General features: G+C 38.0%; 1 protein-coding gene across 1 annotated transcript in view; it reads left to right on the forward strand.

The window, feature by feature from the left end:
- The first annotated feature begins 554 nt into the window (after nt 1–554).
- LOC150076193 (uncharacterized) overlaps nt 555–22,099 on the forward strand; it is a 31,996-nt gene continuing 10,451 nt past the window's right edge. The window contains exons 1-5 of the mRNA XM_090387443.1: nt 555–678; nt 3,203–3,276; nt 12,927–12,995; nt 14,750–14,788; nt 19,610–19,642. Coding sequence (XP_090243569.1) covers nt 573–678; nt 3,203–3,276; nt 12,927–12,995; nt 14,750–14,788; nt 19,610–19,642 — 321 coding nt within the window. The 5' untranslated portion in view covers nt 555–572. The remainder of the gene's footprint in view (nt 679–3,202; nt 3,277–12,926; nt 12,996–14,749; nt 14,789–19,609; nt 19,643–22,099) is intronic.

The following is a 22,099-nucleotide window of genomic DNA, read 5'->3' on the forward strand; positions in this document are numbered from 1 at the left end:
AAAATATACCACGGAAAGTGGAGTCCAAGTATTTTGGACTCCATTTTCCCTGTAGAAAAAAATCTACGGGAATCACCCTGAATTTTAAATGTATTTTTTTGTCAACCAGTGTTATTTATTGAATTATTATAGATTAATTGATTGGTTATACATTATTTATTGATTAATTAGGTTAATATATTGCATTTTAGAAAATGGAAAAAATATTACAGGTGAAAGTTAGTAGCTGAATTCATTGATCATCACTATGATAGCAAAAGAAAATAAGTAGTTGTGAGATATTTTTCTGAGATCACGCATTTCCTTATTTGTAGCAGTTACCCTTTGTTTCTTTATTGTACTAAGTCGCCTGCAGTGATATAGTAGCGCTTTTTTTAAGCATTCCACACCAAATGAACAATGTTGTTCCGTCCTCGTGACTATTTGCACCATGCAGACGTTGGTCCAGAGCGCACCTGACAGGATTTTCCGTTTCCATACACGATATCACCTTGAAATTGAACAAACACACTTTTCTGATATATAAGCCCAAACACCCGCTCGTCTTTCTCACTTTCTGTTTTTCCAGAAGAATGACTTACAACAAGATGAAGACCCTTCTGGTTCCGGTAGTGCTCGTCACTCTTGTTCTTCTAGTGGAAACACATAAACAACATCACAAAAAAATGAACAAAATCTGTAAGTAATTTATTTATTTTAATACATCGGATGTATAATCCAGTCGTAGTATATACTTATTTATTTTTGCCCTATTTCTTGATTCTTTTGATAAAAACAATGGACGAAGTGATATAAAGAGAGATAGAAAGAAAAAAGCACTTACGTCATTGAAAATGGAATTTATTGATTAAATAAACCGACCATTGAACATTAAACTGTAACTTTAATTTCGACCATTTAAACATTTTGTGGATGTATACATTTTATTATTTAGTGTATAAAACTTTCAAGTTTATTTATTGCATAGTTACTAATTTTATCGATACAATTCTCAATAATTTTGTTTAACGAACGTTGCATAGTGATAACGAAGTAGTTATAGAAGTCGAAATGGGAACCTTCCTTGTAGATAGGGATGAGATCAAACCATATGGTAAACTTCCTTGTAGATGGGGATGAGATCAAACCGTATGGGAACCTTCCTTTTCTCGACATAACAGAAATGGATGCAGTTAGGAACTTAGAAAAGCAGGCTAATTATATGACTCCCACTATGATAAAAAATTTGTCCAACTTTCTAGATTTCGTAAGCCTCAAAGGTGTTTAGGCGATCTCTTGAATATTAGGCTTTAATATCACACACAGTAGACAACACTAAAATAAATACCCGAACTATTTAATCCTCTAGCACAAAACTGGTCAACAGTTCAGCGGATTCAAGAATCGAGTAAATTATTGACCAAATTGTTTTCTACCTTCTGAGAAGCTGCCTGCTGATAGAAATTAGTTATGAGCAAAGCTAGCCTTCCTCTTATTAACTGATATTACATTCCCATATCTCCAGTCCACAGGAAGATCTTCTCTTGGGTCAAAGTATGTTTTGATTATCATGTCTGAAGGTTTACTTCCCTCTTAGCCATGATTATTTGGCACCCTGTTATCAATCTGCTTTGGAAAACTGTTAATCCCATCAATCGCCTATCTTACATTTAAAATCTTACTGTCGTCTCCTCAAAGGATTACGAGTATGAACACCGAGTGATCACTGAATTATGACCGCCCCTATGAAAACTGAATGCGATTCGTTGACCATGTGAGGTACGACAGTGCGAAGTTAGTCGACCTACATAGCATAAATAAGGGTCAATAGGTAGTAAAATTTAGAGCGTGATGGGTAAAAGGAAAGATTTATCGGACTTTGATAAAGGACAGATTATGGGTTATCAACGAGCTGTTGCCTCCATTTCCCAAACTGCTGAACTGGTGGGGTGTTCAAGATCTGCCTTAGTTAAAATGTACCAGGACTGGCGTCAAAATGGTATAGCAACGATCCAACGGCAAAACTGCAAAGGTCAGCGAAAGGTTAATGTTAGAGGTGAGCGCGGGTCCGACGACTCGTACAGGCGAACAGGCGCAGCACTGTTGAAGAGTTAACTACCCAATACAACATGGGCCAACCTGGAACAATATCTGGCATGACCACGCGTTGCACGCTCGCACGTATGGGCTATACCAGCAGACGACTCCTACGGCATCCTCTCCTAACCAAGGTTCATCGGCGTAAACGACTCGCCTGGTGCAAAGAGCATGCAAGTTGGACGTTAGAACACTGGAAGAAGGTGTGCTGGTCGTTTGAGTCACGTTATTTACTCCACACCGTGGATGGTCGTGTACGGATTTGGCGTCAACAACATGAGACTCTTCATTCATCATGCATGGTATCAAAAATGCAGGCCGGGGAGGCGGTTGTATGGTCTGGGGCATTTTTCACTGACAGGAACTTGGACCCCTTGTGCATGTGGAACAACGTATCAGTGGTCTCCGATATCGTCAACTAATGCACCTCCCAAGGTTTTTACAGTACTTTGATCCAAGCCCGAGGCGGGATTCGAACCCGCGACCTTTGGGTTCCCAGGCAGGTACTTCACCCACCCGGCTAGCCCGGTCGGGGCAATGGTGTCTTCTAAGATGACAATGCGCTGAGCCATCGGGCACTTGTTGTGAAAGAATGATTTGAGGAACACAATTTTGACTTCCAGCATATCGATTGGCCTCAGAACTCCCATGATATCAATCCCTAGAGAACTTGTGGGACACTATGGAAAGGCATATCAGGCGTCTGGATACACCAATCACCTCCATACCTGCATTGCTGACCGCATTACACACAGCTTGGTTGGCCCTACTTCCCGAACGCTTCCGAAATCTTGTTGAATCAATGCCATGTCGGATAGCTGCTGTATTGAGGACAAAAGGAGGACTTACGAAGTATTAAGTGGATGGTGATAATTCAGTGATCACTCAGTGTTTATTCATAGATACTCTGTAATTTGGTGCTCGGGTACGACGTGACCAACTATCAAAGCAGCGTTGTCCAGATGTTAACGGTAGCGAAGTGAATATAGTCATTTCCAGACGAAGCTTGGTGACAATCTTAATGGATATTTTTGAACTTTAGGATAGCAATTATGTGATAAACAGAATTATTTGATTTATAGATAATAAATGGTTCCATTGTATATTTTGCATATTTGGAATTTAGGTGAAGATTCAAATCTAAAAGAGCAGTATGGAAATTGCATGCAAGAACAGTTAAGCAAATACATGGACAGTGAAGTAAGTTGATGTGTCATTGATTTTCTTAAAAATAAGAGTTTTATCGTAATATTTCACTGCAATTTTAAATTTATTACAATATGGCAATTGCTTATATCATTATACGAGCAGATACCCCATATTAATATATTTTCGCAAATATCGGAAACGCAGATCACTTTACTGTAATTCGTAAATTAAAAATAATTATTGTTTAAAAGTAAGCGAAGAATTGCGGCTAAGTGAAAATTTTCAGTTATTAATAATATTTAAAACTACAGTTAATTATTATAAATCATTATTCACATAATTCGCCTCGCTTTCTTCAAGAAAATACCCTCGCTCTGTTACTATGTCAAAAAGAATGAAGAACTCCAAAGATGTATTGTCATAAGAATTTCCTAAACCCTTGCTGTTTCTTTGCCAACGGTTCTAATTCACACAATGTTCAAGTCAGGATCTAAAATAACAGTGATCAAACATGTTGAAACATTTTTTTCATGCGAATTTTATTTCTGATTTAAAGCCGGTGATCAAGGTAAGTAGCTGGTCCCCCCAACAATTTGTAGGGAAACAAAAGCTCTTTCAACGGTTAGTTATTTTTGTTTACCAAACATTTCAGGGATTATCTCTAAATCTAAACATACCTTAAAATATCTAAATATATCACCGGTATAAGACTTATTTTGACTAGTGAAGAAGTACCTGTACCAAAACCACCTGAAACTTACAATTCGGATGAAAAAAGATGAAACAGATCAATTTGAATTTGATGGTGAGGCTCAGACCGACAATGGAGAAGAACAATAATTTAGTGATTCCACATATTAAGTGAGATATTCTTCCTCGGATTCACACTTAATATCTTAAGTGGAACTAAATGATCTTATTTGTGTCTAAATTTATCTAAAAACCAAGCTGAACTTTGGCTTATAAGCTGAAAATGGAATCTCATGCAAGATTACATCGAAATATGGTGATTTTCTGAAAGTCAGTAAACATTTATACATTTATTTCTCAAGAAGGCGATTTGGTTTACTTCAGTGAAGTAACTTCTCTAATGGAATCTGTAGGACTCTGCACACTCCAGCTGAATGGCGGTAATTCATTGATTCCTCAAAAGCGAGTTTGAATGTAGTGTTGCCCCCAAAAAAAACGAAGTCCATTACCATCTGTACTTTTAGTATATGTTGTGCAAAGTCTGCGCGCACAGTGGTATTGTCACCGTCCTCTCCACAGCGGGTGCAAAAGGCCCGGGTTCGAATCCCGTCGATGACGCGAGGAACTTTAATGGGCTTTTTTTCACTCTATGGCTGAGTTAGTCGGTCTGAGGTGTAGATAGCAAGGTTTTTTCCCCAGAAACTGGGTTTTTTTTCGTCCAGCAAAACAGGCAAATCGACCAGAGAATACACGCAATTTACAGGCATAATATATATACGGGTATATCTAAGAAATTACGGGTGGCCCTAATATATATAAAAAAATGTTGTGCAAATGAGTATAATCAGGTGGTAGATGACTTTCATCAACCGGTGAAATACCATCACTTTGCTTATTGGAGGCTTGAAGTGGTGAAACCCATGTTTAGTCTCTAGAGCAAAGTTTCCGGCACCCCCCTCCCCCCATACTTCTCCTTCAACCCATGCACGGTACTAAGTACTATAGGTTTTAATACATTTCGTGTTTGGGGTTTTCATAAAAAAAAAAAATCTCTAATAACATGAAACGTTTTTTGATGCCCATCAATTATGAAAGTTTTCTCGGCATATCTGTTGTGACTTTAAAGTAATTACGCTTTTAGTAGAGTTACAACTTGGTCATACTAAATATTGCTTCTTTATTTGTGAATGGGAGATCAGAAATAAGAAAAACTATTATCATATATATATATAAACAATGGCCTTAAAGAAAACAACTTATTCCAGGAAAGAAGAAAGGTTGCAAACAAGCCAGTAGTTACTCCTGATAAAGTTTTATTTTGCATATTAAACAATTGCATGCTGGCAGAGGGGAAAGTGATTCTTGCACTGCTTCTATTGGAATGAGTAGCAGCCTGGAAAACAAGACACAGGGGATTTCAGAGACTACTGGGAGTCATTGTGGTTCAAGTAAACACATGGGTTGTGTTACGGTAGCTAAGATCAGGAACAGGTGCATGTATACTTGCGTGTACACCAATGCTAGGAGTTTGGTAAATAAATTTCATGAATTTAGGTGTTGGTCATCAAAGGCAGATATTGTTGGGATATCAGAGACGTAGTGTCACACAGATATAAGGAATGCAGAACTGGAATTTGGGGAGGACAATGTTTACAGAAAGGATAGACAGGATACGAAGGGAGGAGGGGTTATGCTATTAGTTAAGAAACACATAAAATCGAAGGAAGTGCAACCAGTCGACATCGATGGGCAGTGCAGTGTCGAGTAGTATGGACATTGCACTGTCGAGTCCAAACTGAGAGTAGAAGTGTGTTATAGGCCTAATAACTCTGATGAGTATAATGAAAAACTGTACAGGGAAATAGAGCGGGCCAGTAAAGCAGAGAGAGTCTTATAATGGGGGATTTTAATTTCCCAGATATCGATTGGAATTTGTGGGTTGGTAATTCACACACTAGCAAAACTTTTGTGGATTTATTGGATGATTGTTTTCTACATCAGCATGTTCGGGAGGCAACTAGAGGGAGTAATACTCTTGATCTGATTATCAGTAGTGATTCTACATGCATTAAGAAGCTACAGATATAGGAACCACTAGGTGGCAGTGATCACAGTGTGCTGAAGTGGGATATACTCAAAGAGGTAACTACCATCAGGGGTAAAGGGAAGGGTTTTTGCTTTCGTAAAGGCGACTACGGTGGTCTGAGACAGTATTTAAATTCTATACAGTGGGACCAACTGATGATTCATTATGATGATGTTACCAACAGCAAATTTAAAATGGGAGGCATTCACAGAATTAATATTAGAAGCTACTAGGCTTTACAAACCAACTAAGAAATAACGTTCAAGATTTAGGCCTAAATGGATCTCAGATGAACTAATGAAACATGTGGCAGAGAAGAAAAATGCATGGCATACATATAAATTAATGGGTGACATGAAAGCCAATGACAGACATAAGCTGGTCTGTAACCAAGGCAAAAAGGAAATTAGGCAGGTAAAGGCAGATTATTAGAAATCTTTGGCAAAAGGTGCAAAGAAAAACAGCAAAGAGTTCTTTACTTATGTAAACTCTAGAAGGAAAGGGATGAATCAGATTGGTCCTCTGGATATTAATGGTTCAACAGTTAATGATCCTGCTCAGGTGGCTAACAAACTAAATGAGTATTTTACCTCTACATTCACAAATGAGTAGTTATTCAGGGAGAGAAATGCCAGAGGTGAATTAAACTCTGGCAGTGAGCTAGATGATTTTGTAATAACTGAGAGGAAATTGGAGGAGAATTTGTTGAGGATAAACATAAAAAAGGCACCCGGGGTGGATGGGATCTTTCCAGTTATATTCAAGGAGGCCGCAAAAGAAGTCAGGAAACTCTTAGCCATAATTATGAGACATTCCTTGGACTCAGCGCGGAGGTACCCAAGGACTGGAGATGTGCAGATGTGACCCCAAATTACAATGGAATATCAAAGGGCGACACAAGTAATTATAAACCTATTAGTTTATCTTCTGTTCCAGGGAAATTAATGGAGGCACTGGTTAAAGAAGCACTGCTGGATGATCTATACAAGACTTCACTTTTAGCTCGGACCAATCTGATTGGATTTTATGATGTAGTCTCAAAGGAACTGGATGCAAGCAATAACTTTGATATCATAAATTGGATTTTATAAAGGCTTTTGATACTGTTGCACATGGAAGACTGCTGCACAAATTGGAGCAGTGTGGCATTGGAGGCAGATTGCTGCTATGGATAAAGGGATGGTTGAGTGGGAGAACACAGAGAGTGGTAATCAATGGACACTGCTCTTCGTGGACTAGTGTTATTACTGGAGTCCCTCAGGGTTCAGTGTTGGTCCATTGTTGTTTTCTGTATTTATAAATGATATTGATGATGGTATGTCAGGCTTAGTGTCCAAGTTTGCAGATGATACGAAGGTTGGCAGTGATGTTAAGGACATTAACGACAGCACGCTGCTGCAACAGGATCTAGAAAAATTGAACAGATGGACTGAGAGGTGGCAAATGCAGTTTAACATCGACAAATGTAAAGTACTACTTATGGGAAGCAGTAACCCCAGAATAACGAATCATCTCTGTGGTACTGCACTGACAGTGACAGAGAATGAAAAGTACTGGGGGTAATTGTGCAGATAGATATGAAGTTTTCTGAGCAATGTGGACGGCCTGCAAGAGTAGGTCCTGGTGTGTTGTCAATGATATATAGGAATTTTTCTAGAAGGGATATGGAGGTGATTATTCTCTTTTATAAGGCAATGGTCAGGCCACACCTTTAATACTGTATATAGGTCTGGACGACTCATTTTATGAAGGATGTAGAGAGTTGGAACGAGTGAGAAGGGCAACAAGATTAGTGAATGGAACGAAGGGTTGCTCTTACGAAGAAAGGCTTAAGTTTTGCGGATTACAGTGTCTAGAGACTATACACCTGCGGGGTGATCTGATTGAGGTGTATAAAGCCTTGAATAGTTGAGCATGCTCAATGCTAATGGCATTCTTCCTCTTGCTCAGAATAATCACCTGAGAGGGCATAAATTCAAATTGAGGAAAGACAGTTGTAGGACAGATGTGCGGAAGTTTGCCTTTAGCCAGCGGGTAGTTGATTGGTGGAACATACTTCTATCTTTTGTTGTGGAAGTTGATAACCTAAATAAATTTATTAAAGGCCAGCTGAACAGGTATTTGGAACGAACGGAGGGGTGAAATCGGAGCGTGTTTTTTTTTTTTTTTTTTTTTTTCTGGCTGATGCTGCATAAGCTTGCTTTCTTGCATCGTGTGCCTCTACTAATGCTAACTTGGTTTGAGTCTAAATTTTCTCAGTGCAATGGATCGAAGCTGAGCAGGTTTTCTTTTACCTGAAAGAAACAAATACTGAAAATTACCGAAAACTGAAAACCAGATGACCATTTTGAAGAACAGATAAATGAAGTTGCACGAACTCCATGGCACTCGCTTAAAAAGTTATTGAAAATTTTTGAGAAAATTTCAAGGCTGAAAATTACCAAGAAATAATCAATGAGCCTGTCAAGGCCAAAGAAGGTATGGTATTTACTCGTAATATGTCCCGAAATATTCATTTTTTGGAATCACATTTGGACTTATTCCCACAAAACAGAAACGCTGTTAGTGATGAGCAAGGAACGCATTTCCACGAAACTATTTCCACAATTAAAAAGAGGTGCCAGGGTATGTGGAGCTAAAGCACGCTGGCTTATTACTGTTGTTTATTGATGGGGAATGTTCCACAGGCGAAACACAACAAGAAATCGTCAGGAGCATCATTCCAGTTCAGTTAAAGATAACAAGTTTATCTTTAAATAAAATAAGCGTTCTAATGTCACCTATTTTAATGTTTCTGTAAACCTGAAATCACGTTAAAACTGTGGGTGATGAACAAAAATTAACTTAATAGTAGAAATCAACATAAAAATACTTTAAAATTCTCTTAATTTGATATGTGTGACAGAAGACGGTATTCTTTTGTTAATCAGAGCAGTCAATGATTTAGTACTTAATTACAGTGAAAACTCCATAATGAAAAGGCATTCATGGGGAGTCAAGTTATTACATGAGCACGAACTGACTGATATTGTGAAGATAAAAAGCATGTAATCTAATCGAACGTTTCAAAAAATGGACACAGGGACAAATGCTATGAAGTAAATAATTAAACAGTACAAAACGCGTTAAAAAAAGTAAAAAACACTTTAAATAAAAGTAGTAATATTAGGTAATATTAGCAAAAAGGCGTATAAAATAAGCATACCGAAACAAATATTGTCTTTACGGCGAAAAATTTCTTCCATCGATAGCAGGTAGTGCAATACCTATGGACTAGTAGGCCCTTACTTTCAGGACCTAACCAATGGTATCGAAAGAACATTCCACCCATTTACAAACGTGAAGAGGTCAACAAGTCATCTCCTCAGAAGATCAGAAAGGAGGTGGAAGGGAAGGGAAGAGGGTACATGAGAGGATAGAAATTGTCAGGTCTATATGGATCCAGGTATATATTTTTTCTTTATTTATTATACTATGGGTTCTCTGCCAAGCTGGCATCCCCGCAATATCATACAATACCGTACTTTGAGACACAGTTACATGAATCCACGTATACAATATACATAAATGCACATAAATAGATATTTTTAAAACGCAGATGCAGTTAGTCCACCAAGTAAAAGACGCTCAGGAAGAACAACCCCATTAGATAGAAATTTCATTAAAACGCCATCGGTCCGTCAATTCTAAAAGGCGCACACTGATGAAGTTCCGACTTAACAAAGATGCCACCAGAAAGAAGAATCCACGTTAGCTGACTTAATTCAAGAAGTCCAAAAGAAGTGATAGGTTCACCGAAGATGTGTTCTCCACATACGGTACATCATGGCAGACTGCAAACACTATTAGCACCAAGTCCAGATAAACCAAATGAAGTCCACCCATCATCAGCAGTCCATCAAATATATATGATCACTAAATCAAAATATGATCCAAGCTGAAACTCTTAGCAGCACAACTCAACAGTGGAGATTCAACGAAGTTCACCTGGTTGTAGCAGACATTCGGAGTTGAGGAAGGTAAAGCACAGCAGAGCAGACTTCCACCAGTAATCAGAACATTACCCACAACCTACGTCTACTCTGATTGGCGCCTCCGTTGCCAGGTGGGCAGAAGCAGCAGTGCATAACACACACTTCTTTATTAGACCGGGGTTCGAGCCCGGGACCACCAAATACGGAGGATGCGGAAAGTTCAGGGAATGACCACCGCATATTCCCGGAGAAATATGGCCTTAGTTGCTAATGTTCCTAAAAACTAAATAACAACAACATCTACTCTGATAATAAATATTAATTTCTCTTGATCTGTTCTAATGGAGAGCTTGCCAGACTCGCACAAATTACAAGCCAGTGTGCTGCTTCAATTTGAGTTTTTTTTTTATTTGTTTACCAGGCGATCTCCGCCAAATTTGCACAACTCCACAGTATATCTGCAATACTAAACATACGGTATTAAGATAATTATAGTCAAGTCCGCGAGTAACTTCAGAAGACTCCAATTCCGGTCGGCAGAATGAGTGCAAATACTATTAGCAGCAAGTCCTGATAAACCATATTAAGTCCACCCGTCATCAGCATTCCATCAAGTATGTATGATCACGAACTCAAAATATATAATCCAGAATATAATCCAAGTACTGTCAGAGTCAGAATTCGAGAGGTCTAGGAAGATCAAGTCAAATATTCAGATTAATGCAGTTAAGGGTATATGATATACAGGGTGTTTCAGTTAAACGTTTCAGAACTTCTAAGAGGGGTAGGGTACATCCTGACAACTCGAAATAATATAGCAATGTGGGGTCGGAAATGCTTTCCTGAAGCGGTGTTGTGCACAGAAGCACCATAAAGAAAAGAGACCGTAAGTGAGAAATCGTTTTAATAATACATGGATTAAAGTAAGTGTTCGAAGTTTCTTCCACGGGCTACAATGCACGCCTCACATCTCCGACGCATGGACATCCGAACATTCTGGAATACTCCAGGCGAATTTCGAATTTCTTCGGCAGCTACTGCGATTCTTGCAACCAGCTCCTCAGCATTGTCAACAGGGGTGTCATAAACTAGCGATTTCATATGACCCCAGAAATAAAAATCAAGACATGATAGGTCGGGTGACCGAGCAGGCCAACGCACGGGACTACCACGTCCGATCCACTGTTGACCAAATGTGACATCCAGGTAGTTACGAACATCTCCGCTATAATGGGCAGGGGCTCCATCGTGTTGGAACCACATTGTCTGTTGCGTCGATGCAGAAATCTGTTCATCTCTCAAAAGTTGTGGCAATACTTGCTGCAGAAAGATCAAGTAGATAGGTCCGGTTAGACGACACGGTAACAGGTAAGGTCCGATGAGGTGATCTCCCATAATACCGGCCCATTCACTGACCGAAAATCGAATCTGTGCTGCACGACGTCGCACGACGACTTCTGTGTACAATACCGCTTCAGGAAAGCATTTCCGACCCCACATTGCTATATGATTTCGAGTTGTCAGGATGTACCCTACCCCTCTTAGAAGTTCTGAAACGTTTAACTGAAACACCCTGTATATCTAGCAACTTAGGTAATCACAATGATAGTTATCAGTTCGTTTTAATTAGAGAAACTAACGCAGCAGTTTAAAAGAATCAAGCAGACTGCCTAGACAAGATCTGACAATAAATCAAGTCCGGTAAAAGAAAAAAAAAGTCATATTAGGGTCACTCGAGAATTAACCTCATCTACACTTGTGTATTATGTCTGTAAATTGTGTGTTCTTTGGTGAGTTTGCCCGTTTTTCTAGACGAAAAACTCAATTTTCAGGAGGAGGAAAAATCCTTGCTCTCCTCGCCTGACACCGATTAATTTAGCAAAAGAATGAAAAAGAAAAACCCACAGAAGCTCCTCGCTTCACTGACGATATTCTGACTCGAACCTTTTTTAATCTGGTATGAACAAGACGGCGATTATAACCGCTGTGCTACTCACAAAGACAGACCATTGATATAGTCTGTGGATGTGGAGTGGTTGTGATCATTGTCCTCCTTATACCGGGCTGGAAATGCCAGAGCTTGGATCCTGTCAATAACTCAAAGGAACTTTTATGGACTTTTTTCACTGCATGGCTGAATTCTTGACATTATGTTATTCTTGTAATGTAGGCATTTATGTGAATAACGCTCATCCAACTGGCAATTAATGAAACGGTATCAACGGATCCTCATGATTGCCAGCTGGATAACTGGACTTATAGCGTATCAATATAGTCCAATTTCCAATGTGTGGACCAAGGGCCTGTCATTTTGTTATATGCACATATATTTTTATTTACTCTCAATATGCTGCTCATCCGTAAATATATTTTCAGATAGCATTGCATGTTTAACAAATTTAGGACTCTAATTGGTATATCTCAGCTCGTTGATTCAAATGTTCTGGCGTTCAACAGTATTAACCACTTGCTAGTTTGCTTAAGTTCTGGACACCGCCGATATAAAACATGTTAAACAGACCAGTAGTTTCATCGTCTTTCTATAAGCATTTCCTTATTCACCAGTCTATTGAAAGAACCGGTATGGAATTAATAAAATAATTACCTGGAGTGAAAATAGAGCTTGATTTCTGCGATATGAGTATTTTTCTAATTCTCTGAAAGAAAAAACACTAAATTTTACATGGCTCAATTTTAATATGTGAGATAAACTTAATTGAAATTATTACCATCAAAATTAATGCAAGAGTTTTACTGAATTGCAGATAACAGCCCATACAACGCTGCACGTTTTTATGATGATGATTTAGAAAACTCCATTAAATTATTTGATATTTGTTTAAAGCGCACTGATGAAGCATCCTCATTATATAACAATGATATTGTTATCACATTTTTTAATTCATATCTCGCTGTTTTTAATTTTTTCACTGAATTCCTTTTCAATTTAGGACAAATTCGCAAAATGCTTCAATGGTAGCAAAAACGCAGCAGAAATGGTCAAATGCAAGTGTGAGAAGGTAAGTTCTACCATTAGAGTTTTGTTACGACGTACGATCAAAAAGGTCCAAGAACAGGATATATATATAATCCAATTAATCCAAAATTAAATAGAGAGATAAAAAGTAATCAAAATATATATTAAAAATAAGAAAAAAAATATATATATATTAAAATAAATAAGAAAAAACAGCAGAAAATGCCATAGAAAATTTTCCATGCTGCTGGCAAATATCCATTTTAGTTTATATATATCTTGATGGCTTAAGGCCTTATTGAATAAGATGAAATATTCTATGCCAATGTCTTATGCAGTTTCTGAAATTTCATGTTTTAAGCTGTTTGGTGGAAGAAGAATGAAAATCCATCAAATCGAGGATCATTCTGTAATCAATTTTTGACCAAAGAAGGCAGAAATGCTGAAGAGATCCATGAAAGTTTTAACTGGAGTGTTTGGGGAAGTTCCACCAATCATGCTACTGCCACAAGATGGTGAGCAGAATTCAAAAGAGGACGTGGGTCAGTTAGGGATGATCCAAGGTGTGGTCGGCCATTTGAAGCAACCAATGCTGAAAAATGTGCCATCGTTGAAATAAAAAAATTGAAACTAATCAATTAAAGTGTCTCAATTTGAAAACGAACTTCACGGTTCCCATAGAAGCATTTTATCAATAATACATGGGCATATGGGAACGTTCCAAAGTTTCTGGAAGATGGGCTCCCGGAAACACCTCTATTTCTCTTGCCAAACTTCAGAGCCCTGGAGTCATCAAAATAGAATTATTAATTTAGTATTAATTCTTGCTAATCTAGATAACATTTTAATGTCTTTTGGTGACTGGTGATGAAACGCGGCTGTATTTATGATCCTGAATTCAAAGAAAGCATGCGGAGTGGAAGTACAAGCGATCGCCAATGGCAAAAATTTTCGAAGACAACCATGAGATGGAATGGCGTTGGTCTCAAATTTCTGGAGAATAAAGGTTGTTATTAATCGATCACCTTGCACTAAAACCACAATAAAGGGGAATATTATTCCAGCATTATGTCAATGTTAAAATCATCAATTCGGGGGGGAAAAAGAGGAGGAAAGTCATCTGGGTTTGCTTTTCTATGACCGTAGAAATGTCGATTTGAATAATTAAAACAATCCTAGAACAGTTCAGTTCTTCCTCCAAAGTGACTTATTTGTTTCAGAGATCTCAAGTTTCGTCTTCCTGGAACTCATTTTAAAGAAGATGGAGGAATAAAAGTACTTGTAGAAGCCTAGTTTCGTACCAATTTTTTTCCACTTTTTTGTGTCTAATTTTATACTCTTTGCATATTAAATAGAAGTGTATTGAACTTCGAGGTGATACATTGCAAAATAAAATAAATTAATGTACAATTTCGTACCTACGTCTTCCATCCCTCGTTCTCTGAATTTAGTTTGACCACCACTTGTAGTCTAAACAAACAGACACACAAAAAAAAAAAAAAAAACGGAACAAATTTCAGCCGTAACTCATATTACACTGGTGTGCAAAATTTAAGGACCCGTCAGGTTTTCACCTGTAGCTTCTCAAAAGAGGGGCTGGATATGGGAAAAGCATATCAAAGGAACAATGTATTCAATTTATCAATATACTTAGTTTATTTATTTTATATTGTTATCTTTTCTTTCATATTTATTTGAGTATAAATGTTTTTCTTCTTTTATACTTTTGCTGTTTCTTTCAAAACAATATATTCATTATTTTTCCTCTCTCTCTCTCGCTGTCTCCTCGGTCTATAGATGAAGAAAATGAAGGAAAAGTGGGATAGCCTTAGTCCCGTGAGTATTACGAATTTAATTTTAATAAATTTCCTAATTAAATTCCTTTATTTTATGAGTTCTTGCGAGCGTAATCAAATTTAGAAAAGAAATAAATATTGTAATTCTCGGTTAATAATTTTAATCAAACATTTTCCTAAATTTATTACTGTATTTCCCGGTGTGTAAGACGTATTTCTTATTTAAAACCTATATATATACACACCGATGAGCCAAAACATTATGACTACCTACATAATATGATCTTGGTCCTCCACGTACAACCAAAACAGCTCTTGGTCCTCCACGTACAACCAAAACAGCTCGTACCTGGCGAGGTGTGGACGCTACAAGATCTCTAAATGTGTCTTATGGTATCTAGTACCAATAAGTAACCAGCAGATCCTTTAACTCCTGTAAGGTCCGTGGTTGAGACGCCGCAGATCGGAGTTGCTGTTCCAACACAAACCACAAATGGTCGATGGGATTCATGTCTGAGGAATTTGGAGGCCAGGGCAATACCTGGAAGTCTTCCTCATGTTCCGCGAACCAGACTCGAACAATCCGGGCGGTTTGGCAAGGCGCATTATCCTGCTGAAATATGACACGGCCAAAGGGGAAGACCATTGCCATCAAAGGGTGTACCTGGTCAGCAATGATGTTTAGGTAAAGTAAAGTGTAAAGTGTATTTAGGGTCAGATGGCACCAGGGGTTTCCCCCATCTCCGCGTAGTTTACATTGTGTGGTGATACAGTTCACTGTAAAGGCCAGAGATTTAAAAGTATATGGATCTTGAGGTGTATCGTGTCGTGTCGTATCGTGTACGACACGACATTTAGCCGCCAGACCTCAGCTGGCATTTAGCCGCCTGGGCATTTAGTCGCCAGACCTCAGCTGAGGCCGGATGTTGCCCCACTTTCACCCCGTGGAGGCACACCAGGTTCACCAGTATTTTTAAATGAGTAATCTAGCAGGTCCTGCCACCTAACTTCCTGAGATTTCAGTGGCTGGGACCTATAAAAAAAATAAAACTAAATAATATTAAGAAAGATGTATATAGCGTGCCCGTTGGTACGTTGAACACATACATATTGTATTTTCCTGATTAGATGGGGGTGCAATGGAGATTTAGTGGCCGAGGAGTTAGCGAAAATAATTTAGAGAAGTTAAAACTTTGGTGTAGGTCGTGTGCTGGCATGCAGATAGAGAGGGGGATGACTGAAAGCTTGGGGGAAAGGTAGGAAGAACTGGGAGTTTAGGTAAGATGTGTGTTGGGGGTCTAACGGCTCCTGGGGTTTCCCCCATCTCCGCGTATTTTCTATGTTTCGGGCAAGCCTGAGATTTTTTTTTAAAAAAATACATATGGTTCATGTGCTATGTGGCATGTTGTGCCCTTTAATCATCCGGCCTATTAGCAGCCAGGCCCCTAGTGAGACGGCAGTTTAGGTAAAGTGTAAAGTGTATATAGGGTCAAACGGCACCAGGGGTTTCTCCCATCTCCGCGTAGTTTACTTTGTGTGGTGATATAGTTCACTGTAAAGGCCAGAGATTTAAAAGTGTATGGATCTTGAAATGTGTGGTGTCATGTACCGTTGTTCTTCTGGCCATTTAGCCGCCAGGCCCCCTGCTGAGGCCCGACGTTGCCCCACTTTCGCCCCGTGGAGGCAGACCAGGTACCTAGTAATTTGCATTTACTCTGGCAGGTCCTGCCACCTATTTTCCTGAGATTTCAATGGCAAGGGTGTTAGGTAGGTGGTAAACGTCAGAGTGCCTGGCACATGGATGAGTGGACCCAAGGTATCCCAGCAGAGCATCGCCCAAATCATGACACCCCGCCATTGTCTTGTTTTCGTCCCACATTGCATCCAGGCGCCATTACTTTCCCAGGTAAACGACGCACACGTACCCGGCCGTCCACCTGGTGCAACAGGAAACGTGATTCATCGGACCACACGACCTTCTTCCAATCACTCAATGTCTAGTTTCGATGCTCGCTTGCCCATTGTAGGCGCTGTCGCTGGTGAACCATGGTTAGCATGAGCACTTGGAGCGGCCTGCAGCTACGCAGTCCTAATTTCATCAGGGTTCGATGTGCTGTGTGTTGTGACACATTACTTCCGTCACCAGCATTCCAATTACCGGCGATTTGCACCACAGTCGCCCTTCTGTTGCCGTGGTCGCCCAACACCTCGCCGGCGGTTCGTGGGTTTCCTTCTCGGACTACTTTCGGTAGATACTAACCACGGCTGGCCGTGAGCAGCCCACTAGCCGTTCCGTTTCAGATATGTTCTAACCCAGTCGTCTGGCCATTACAATTTGGCCTTTGTCAAACTCGCTTAAATCTGCTGCCTTTACCATCTGAAGAACATGAGTAACACTGATTAACGCAGCTCAGTATCAGGTGTTTTTTATACCGCGTCCCTACCCGCGCACGCGCCGTAGTTCACTTGCAGTTGCTTCGATTTGCATAACGATTAGCTGGTCGTAATATTTTGGCTCATCGGTGTATATATATTGAAAAATCGAGGTGCGTCTTGTACAAGAGATTATGTATTGCAAAAACAGCCGGCCCAGCGCAGAGATCGCGTGCGATACAGTTCTCGGCCAGATTCGCGGAAATACAATGCCACGGGCTTCATCAGAAGTGCAATTGGGCAGGTATTTATCAGTCCTGCTTATTTATAAAAATGTGAGTGCTTTAAACTGGCACGACCCTTAAATACACCACGGATACACTGCTGGATTTAAATTGAAGGTTGTAAATTACGCAGAAATTCAGTGAAATATGGCAGCTGAAAGACAACTTGGACCTCTTCCAACTGAAAAAGAAAACCATTAGAACTTGAAGAAATCAAAAGGATGTGCTTAATCCCTATTAAAAATAAAAAAAAATTTCTTTGCGCGGAAAAGTTGAAAAATGGCTAGAATTAGAAAGTGATTCATTGAATTGGGTAGAAAATCATAGATATAATGGTACTGATATAATAACAAAAACGAGTAGAATTCAGGTACTAAGTATAGTTTCTGAGAGGGGTATAGAGGATTTTAAAGGAAGCCCAACTTGATGCTGTAGGTTTAGGAAACGCAAACGTGCCTCCAGAATATGAAGAACTCATACAAAAACTGCTCAAATGGCATTTACTAATAAAATAAAAATAGAGAAATAATATTATTACATTACTCGACATATACAGATTATCAATTAGAAAAACCAGAACGGCCTTGGCATATTTTTTCTGAGATTAGCCTACCTTTTGCTCTAATATAGCTGGAGAAGGACGTTACATGTGGAAGGAAATCCAGATTCTACCTTTTGCTATCATTTCAATTCATCAAGGAAGAAAATCTCAGCTCCGATTTGGAAAACTCGTCGAGTCGAAGTGAGAGGAACAAACTTCTTGTATTTATTCGGCTATTAAAGTGGTGTATTTTTCCAGTTGTGCGCTACGTATCTGTCGCATGCACCACTAACAAATTGCTTCTCAAGCTATTTATCGAATCAAGATACTAGACAGTTCGAGAATGCCATAAAGAGGGTTCTTTTATTCCATTCACTAGTGATTTCGCTAGTGAATGGAATAAAGTGTTAATCAGATCTGACCGATTGAACCAGCCATCTTCGGCAAACATAGCTGGTATAGTGTGTCATTTTAACAAAAATGACCGCATTAATTTCTTAAAGAATGGTTCCAATGTTTTCCGAAAAGCAGGAGATTTAGCGAATTTTATAGATTAATGCATTAACATCCTTGAGAAAACTAAGAGGCTAGTTACCTCGGTGCTTGGTTGAAACAGAAGCGTTGGAGAAATTCAAAGGTCACCTAAATAAGGGTACACATAGGATGTTTTTTTTTTTTTTTCTGTTTTATATTATATTTTTTAAAAAAAATGATCTTCTATTTATATTTTTACCGATAAGAATATCAGTGATATTTCACCATATTTTCCCGTTGTAGTAAAAAAACTACAGAAGTAGTGTAAATGGCATCGATTTAATTTTATCTTATATTGTGACTACCTTCACAACGAGTTGCCATGTATTGCACTACCTCGAATAAGTAACGGTTAACCAATGGAGAAGACAATTGTTACTTATTTTCAGTGGGGATACCATCAATCATACGGCACCATTTCAAGGCTTGTTGACCTATCATCGGTGGGCGAGTACGTATTGCAATTATTCCAACCCAGTTGTGAAGTATAAGTACCATAATATGAGAGATACCAGTTGGTGTGCGTAGTAATAATACTAAAAAGAATAATCACACAAGGCGTAATCGCTCCGGATTGGTAATTCATATTAAGAATATCAGTGACATATCACCATTTTCATAGTAATAAAAACCTACACGGTAACTCGCTGTGAAGGCAGCCACCATATGAGATACAATTAAATCGATTCCATTTACATTAGTTCTCTAGTTTTTTACTACTACGAAAAAATATGGTGGTATATCACTGATATTCGTATAGCGAATTACCAATCCGTATTCTTGTGCTTTTATTCTTTTTAATTCTATATTATTCTATACTTAGTTTTATCTATCCTTAATTACTTTTTCTTATTTGTATTTATTTATTTATTTTTAGCAAGTGCTGCCAAAGCCTGTAGCTGCTTTTCTTTATATGGCTAATGATAATAATAATTACATTTATCTTTGTTTTATTATAAGGAAAGGAACAGATTTCTAGTATAACTGATGATTTACTGTAGATCACTGAATATCGTATTGTTGTACGTCTACATATTCAACATTCTTTGCTATTTTGCTATTTTATATTGCTATTTATTTATTGTACAAAGAACTCCTTTGAATTACTTTCATTTATACTTTCATATAGGAGGAAAAAGAAAAACGTAAAAGTCAGTGGAAGGTGAGTAACAATATTAAAGCTTTACAGTTATCAGCTCCATAATGCAGAGCCATTAAATTAAGTTAATCAGTTTCAGTTGATCATCATCTGAAATGCGCGGATAGGACAATATGCTCAAGTGTTTCTCAAAGTGTCGTTTGCAGACCCCAGGTTCCATAGGTTCAAACACCTCAAGGGTTTGCGAATAATGCTCGAAAGTTCTTATACATATTTAGAAATTTAAAGAATGGAAACAATTTTACTAAGATCGGGATCAGCGACAAATGTTTCGTGTTACTACTAACAGGTGTGTTTTTTCTTCTTCTTTTTCCCTTAAGCATTATATTATTGTTTTTACTAGTTGTGTCTCCAGGTGTCCTGTGCGCATCTATCTTCTGGTCATCCGCTCCCCCAAGTCGCCTCTTTGTTTTCCGAAATTTCAAATACTATCTGTTGGGTCAGTTAAACTACACACTTCACAAACCATACACTCTCTTCAGATAGCTTCTTTGTCACCATCTAAAATTAAACTGATAATATTTCATGGAAAACTAGACCATAATAGACCTCTAATTGTGAAGTTTAATGGAGTATCATTGGCACTTGTTACTTCTCATTAGGGTCTCTGGAATTCGATGAAAAATTGTCATTCTCACGGCACTTCCACAATTTTCAAAAAACAAGTTAAAACCTTTACGGCCATATTGTTCAGAATCTCCGGGCAGGATTGAAATTTAAAAAATGGAATACCCAGAATTCAGAACTATTGCACAGTTTCTGCTCCAATCGTCACATATGGAACCAAAACATGGTTTCGCAGAACCAAAGTTATTAGACTTCAGTTCAAAATAGACAGTGTCCAACGGATCTTTTTGATAGCTCCTCTGAGAACCTGTACAACAGTTTTAATTTCATCTTTACAAATCCTTGCAGACTATTTATATGGATCTGTGTCTCAAGTACAAATGTTTTCAATTTACTTTATTCGTAAATGATATACTCTAACTTTTTCTGATTGACATATGATCCTACTGCCGATCAGAAGAATGATAAAGCGAAATATTGAAATGAGATAAAAGATGAAAAGTGAGTTAGAATTCTTTAAGCAAAGGAGCAGTGAACAATGCTTTATATCTGATATTAAATTCACTACCTAAAAAAATAACCAGCTTAATTTTTACTCAAGCGTCTTACACCATACATCTTGCTGGCCATGATTCCTTGTAAGCTCGTGTTTTTAAATTGAAATAATTGCCACGTACTTCTTTCTGCACCGCCTGTGGCCTCAGAGGTATGTTTTATATTTTTGCCCGGTTTACCAAGATTTAAGACAAACACTTATCTATTACAGTAAATACTTTTCTCTCCTGGAAATGAAAGATATTTTATTGTAAATCAAAAACCTTCTCCGCTCTACACGAATTACAGAGGTTTTAACAGATGATGCGGATTACCGAACTCACTTCTGGACTAAATACTTTGAAGACTTTTCAGAAATTGACTTCGAAAACCCGACTTGAAGTTCAGATTTATTTAATTTAGATTCATTATTTTTTTAGGGCAGTGTTCTAATTACTATTATTTATTTTTATTTTTTAAATTAAATTAAATTATTATTTTATTTAACCATTTATTTATTTGATTTAAAATTAATTTTTATTTTTAAATTAGATATAATTATTATTTTATTTAATTATTTTTTTAAAATTTAAAATGGCTATTCATGCTACTTCCTTTCGGAACAGGATTTCTGGTGTTTTTTTTTTTTTTTTTTTTTTTTTAAATAATATTACGTGGGGGCAAGATTCTTTAGTTTACTAGAGAATCGATTTTTCACCTGCTTGTGCAAAAACTTGAGCTTCCTAGGTATTTGATCTTCTGGTATCCACCGGTATTGCGCTAACTCCAGTTGATGTGGTCTCCTTTGGGACTTTCACCACGTGTGGAGTGGGTGCGACAGTCCCTCTATTATCATACGTGATAATAGCGAGAATGTACTGGGCATGATCCCTTTAGGAGACAGTACGTGTATAGTTATTTCCTGCTTCCTCGGTGAGTGGATGTAATGGAAGCAGATTTCGTGGTGGCCAGAAAAAAATGAACAACACAGAAGACACACTGTACAAACATCTTTGACATCATCTAAAACTAAGACAATGATATTTCGCAAAAAGATAAACCATAACAGACCACTAATTTCCAAGTTGAATGGAGTATAATTGTCACTTGTCTATTCAAAAGAACCTTGGGCTTATTTTGGATGAAAAATTGCCATTTTCACCACACATTCAAAACCTTTCCAAAAAAGTTAAGACTTTTACGGCCATATTTTAAAAATATTATAAAAGTAGGAGAACAGTCCAAAACCAGTCTTTGATCATGATTGTTGCCTTTAGAATGAGCCTACTGGCTGCAGTTATCAATTTTAATGAATATGAATGTTTTATTTATTTTGAAATTCGTTGGGGACTTTTTTCT

This window comes from Mastigoproctus giganteus, chromosome 13, assembly GCF_048544385.1.
Source record: "Mastigoproctus giganteus isolate SK-2022 chromosome 13, ASM4854438v1, whole genome shotgun sequence".
Lineage (NCBI taxonomy): Eukaryota > Metazoa > Arthropoda > Arachnida > Uropygi > Thelyphonidae > Mastigoproctus > Mastigoproctus giganteus.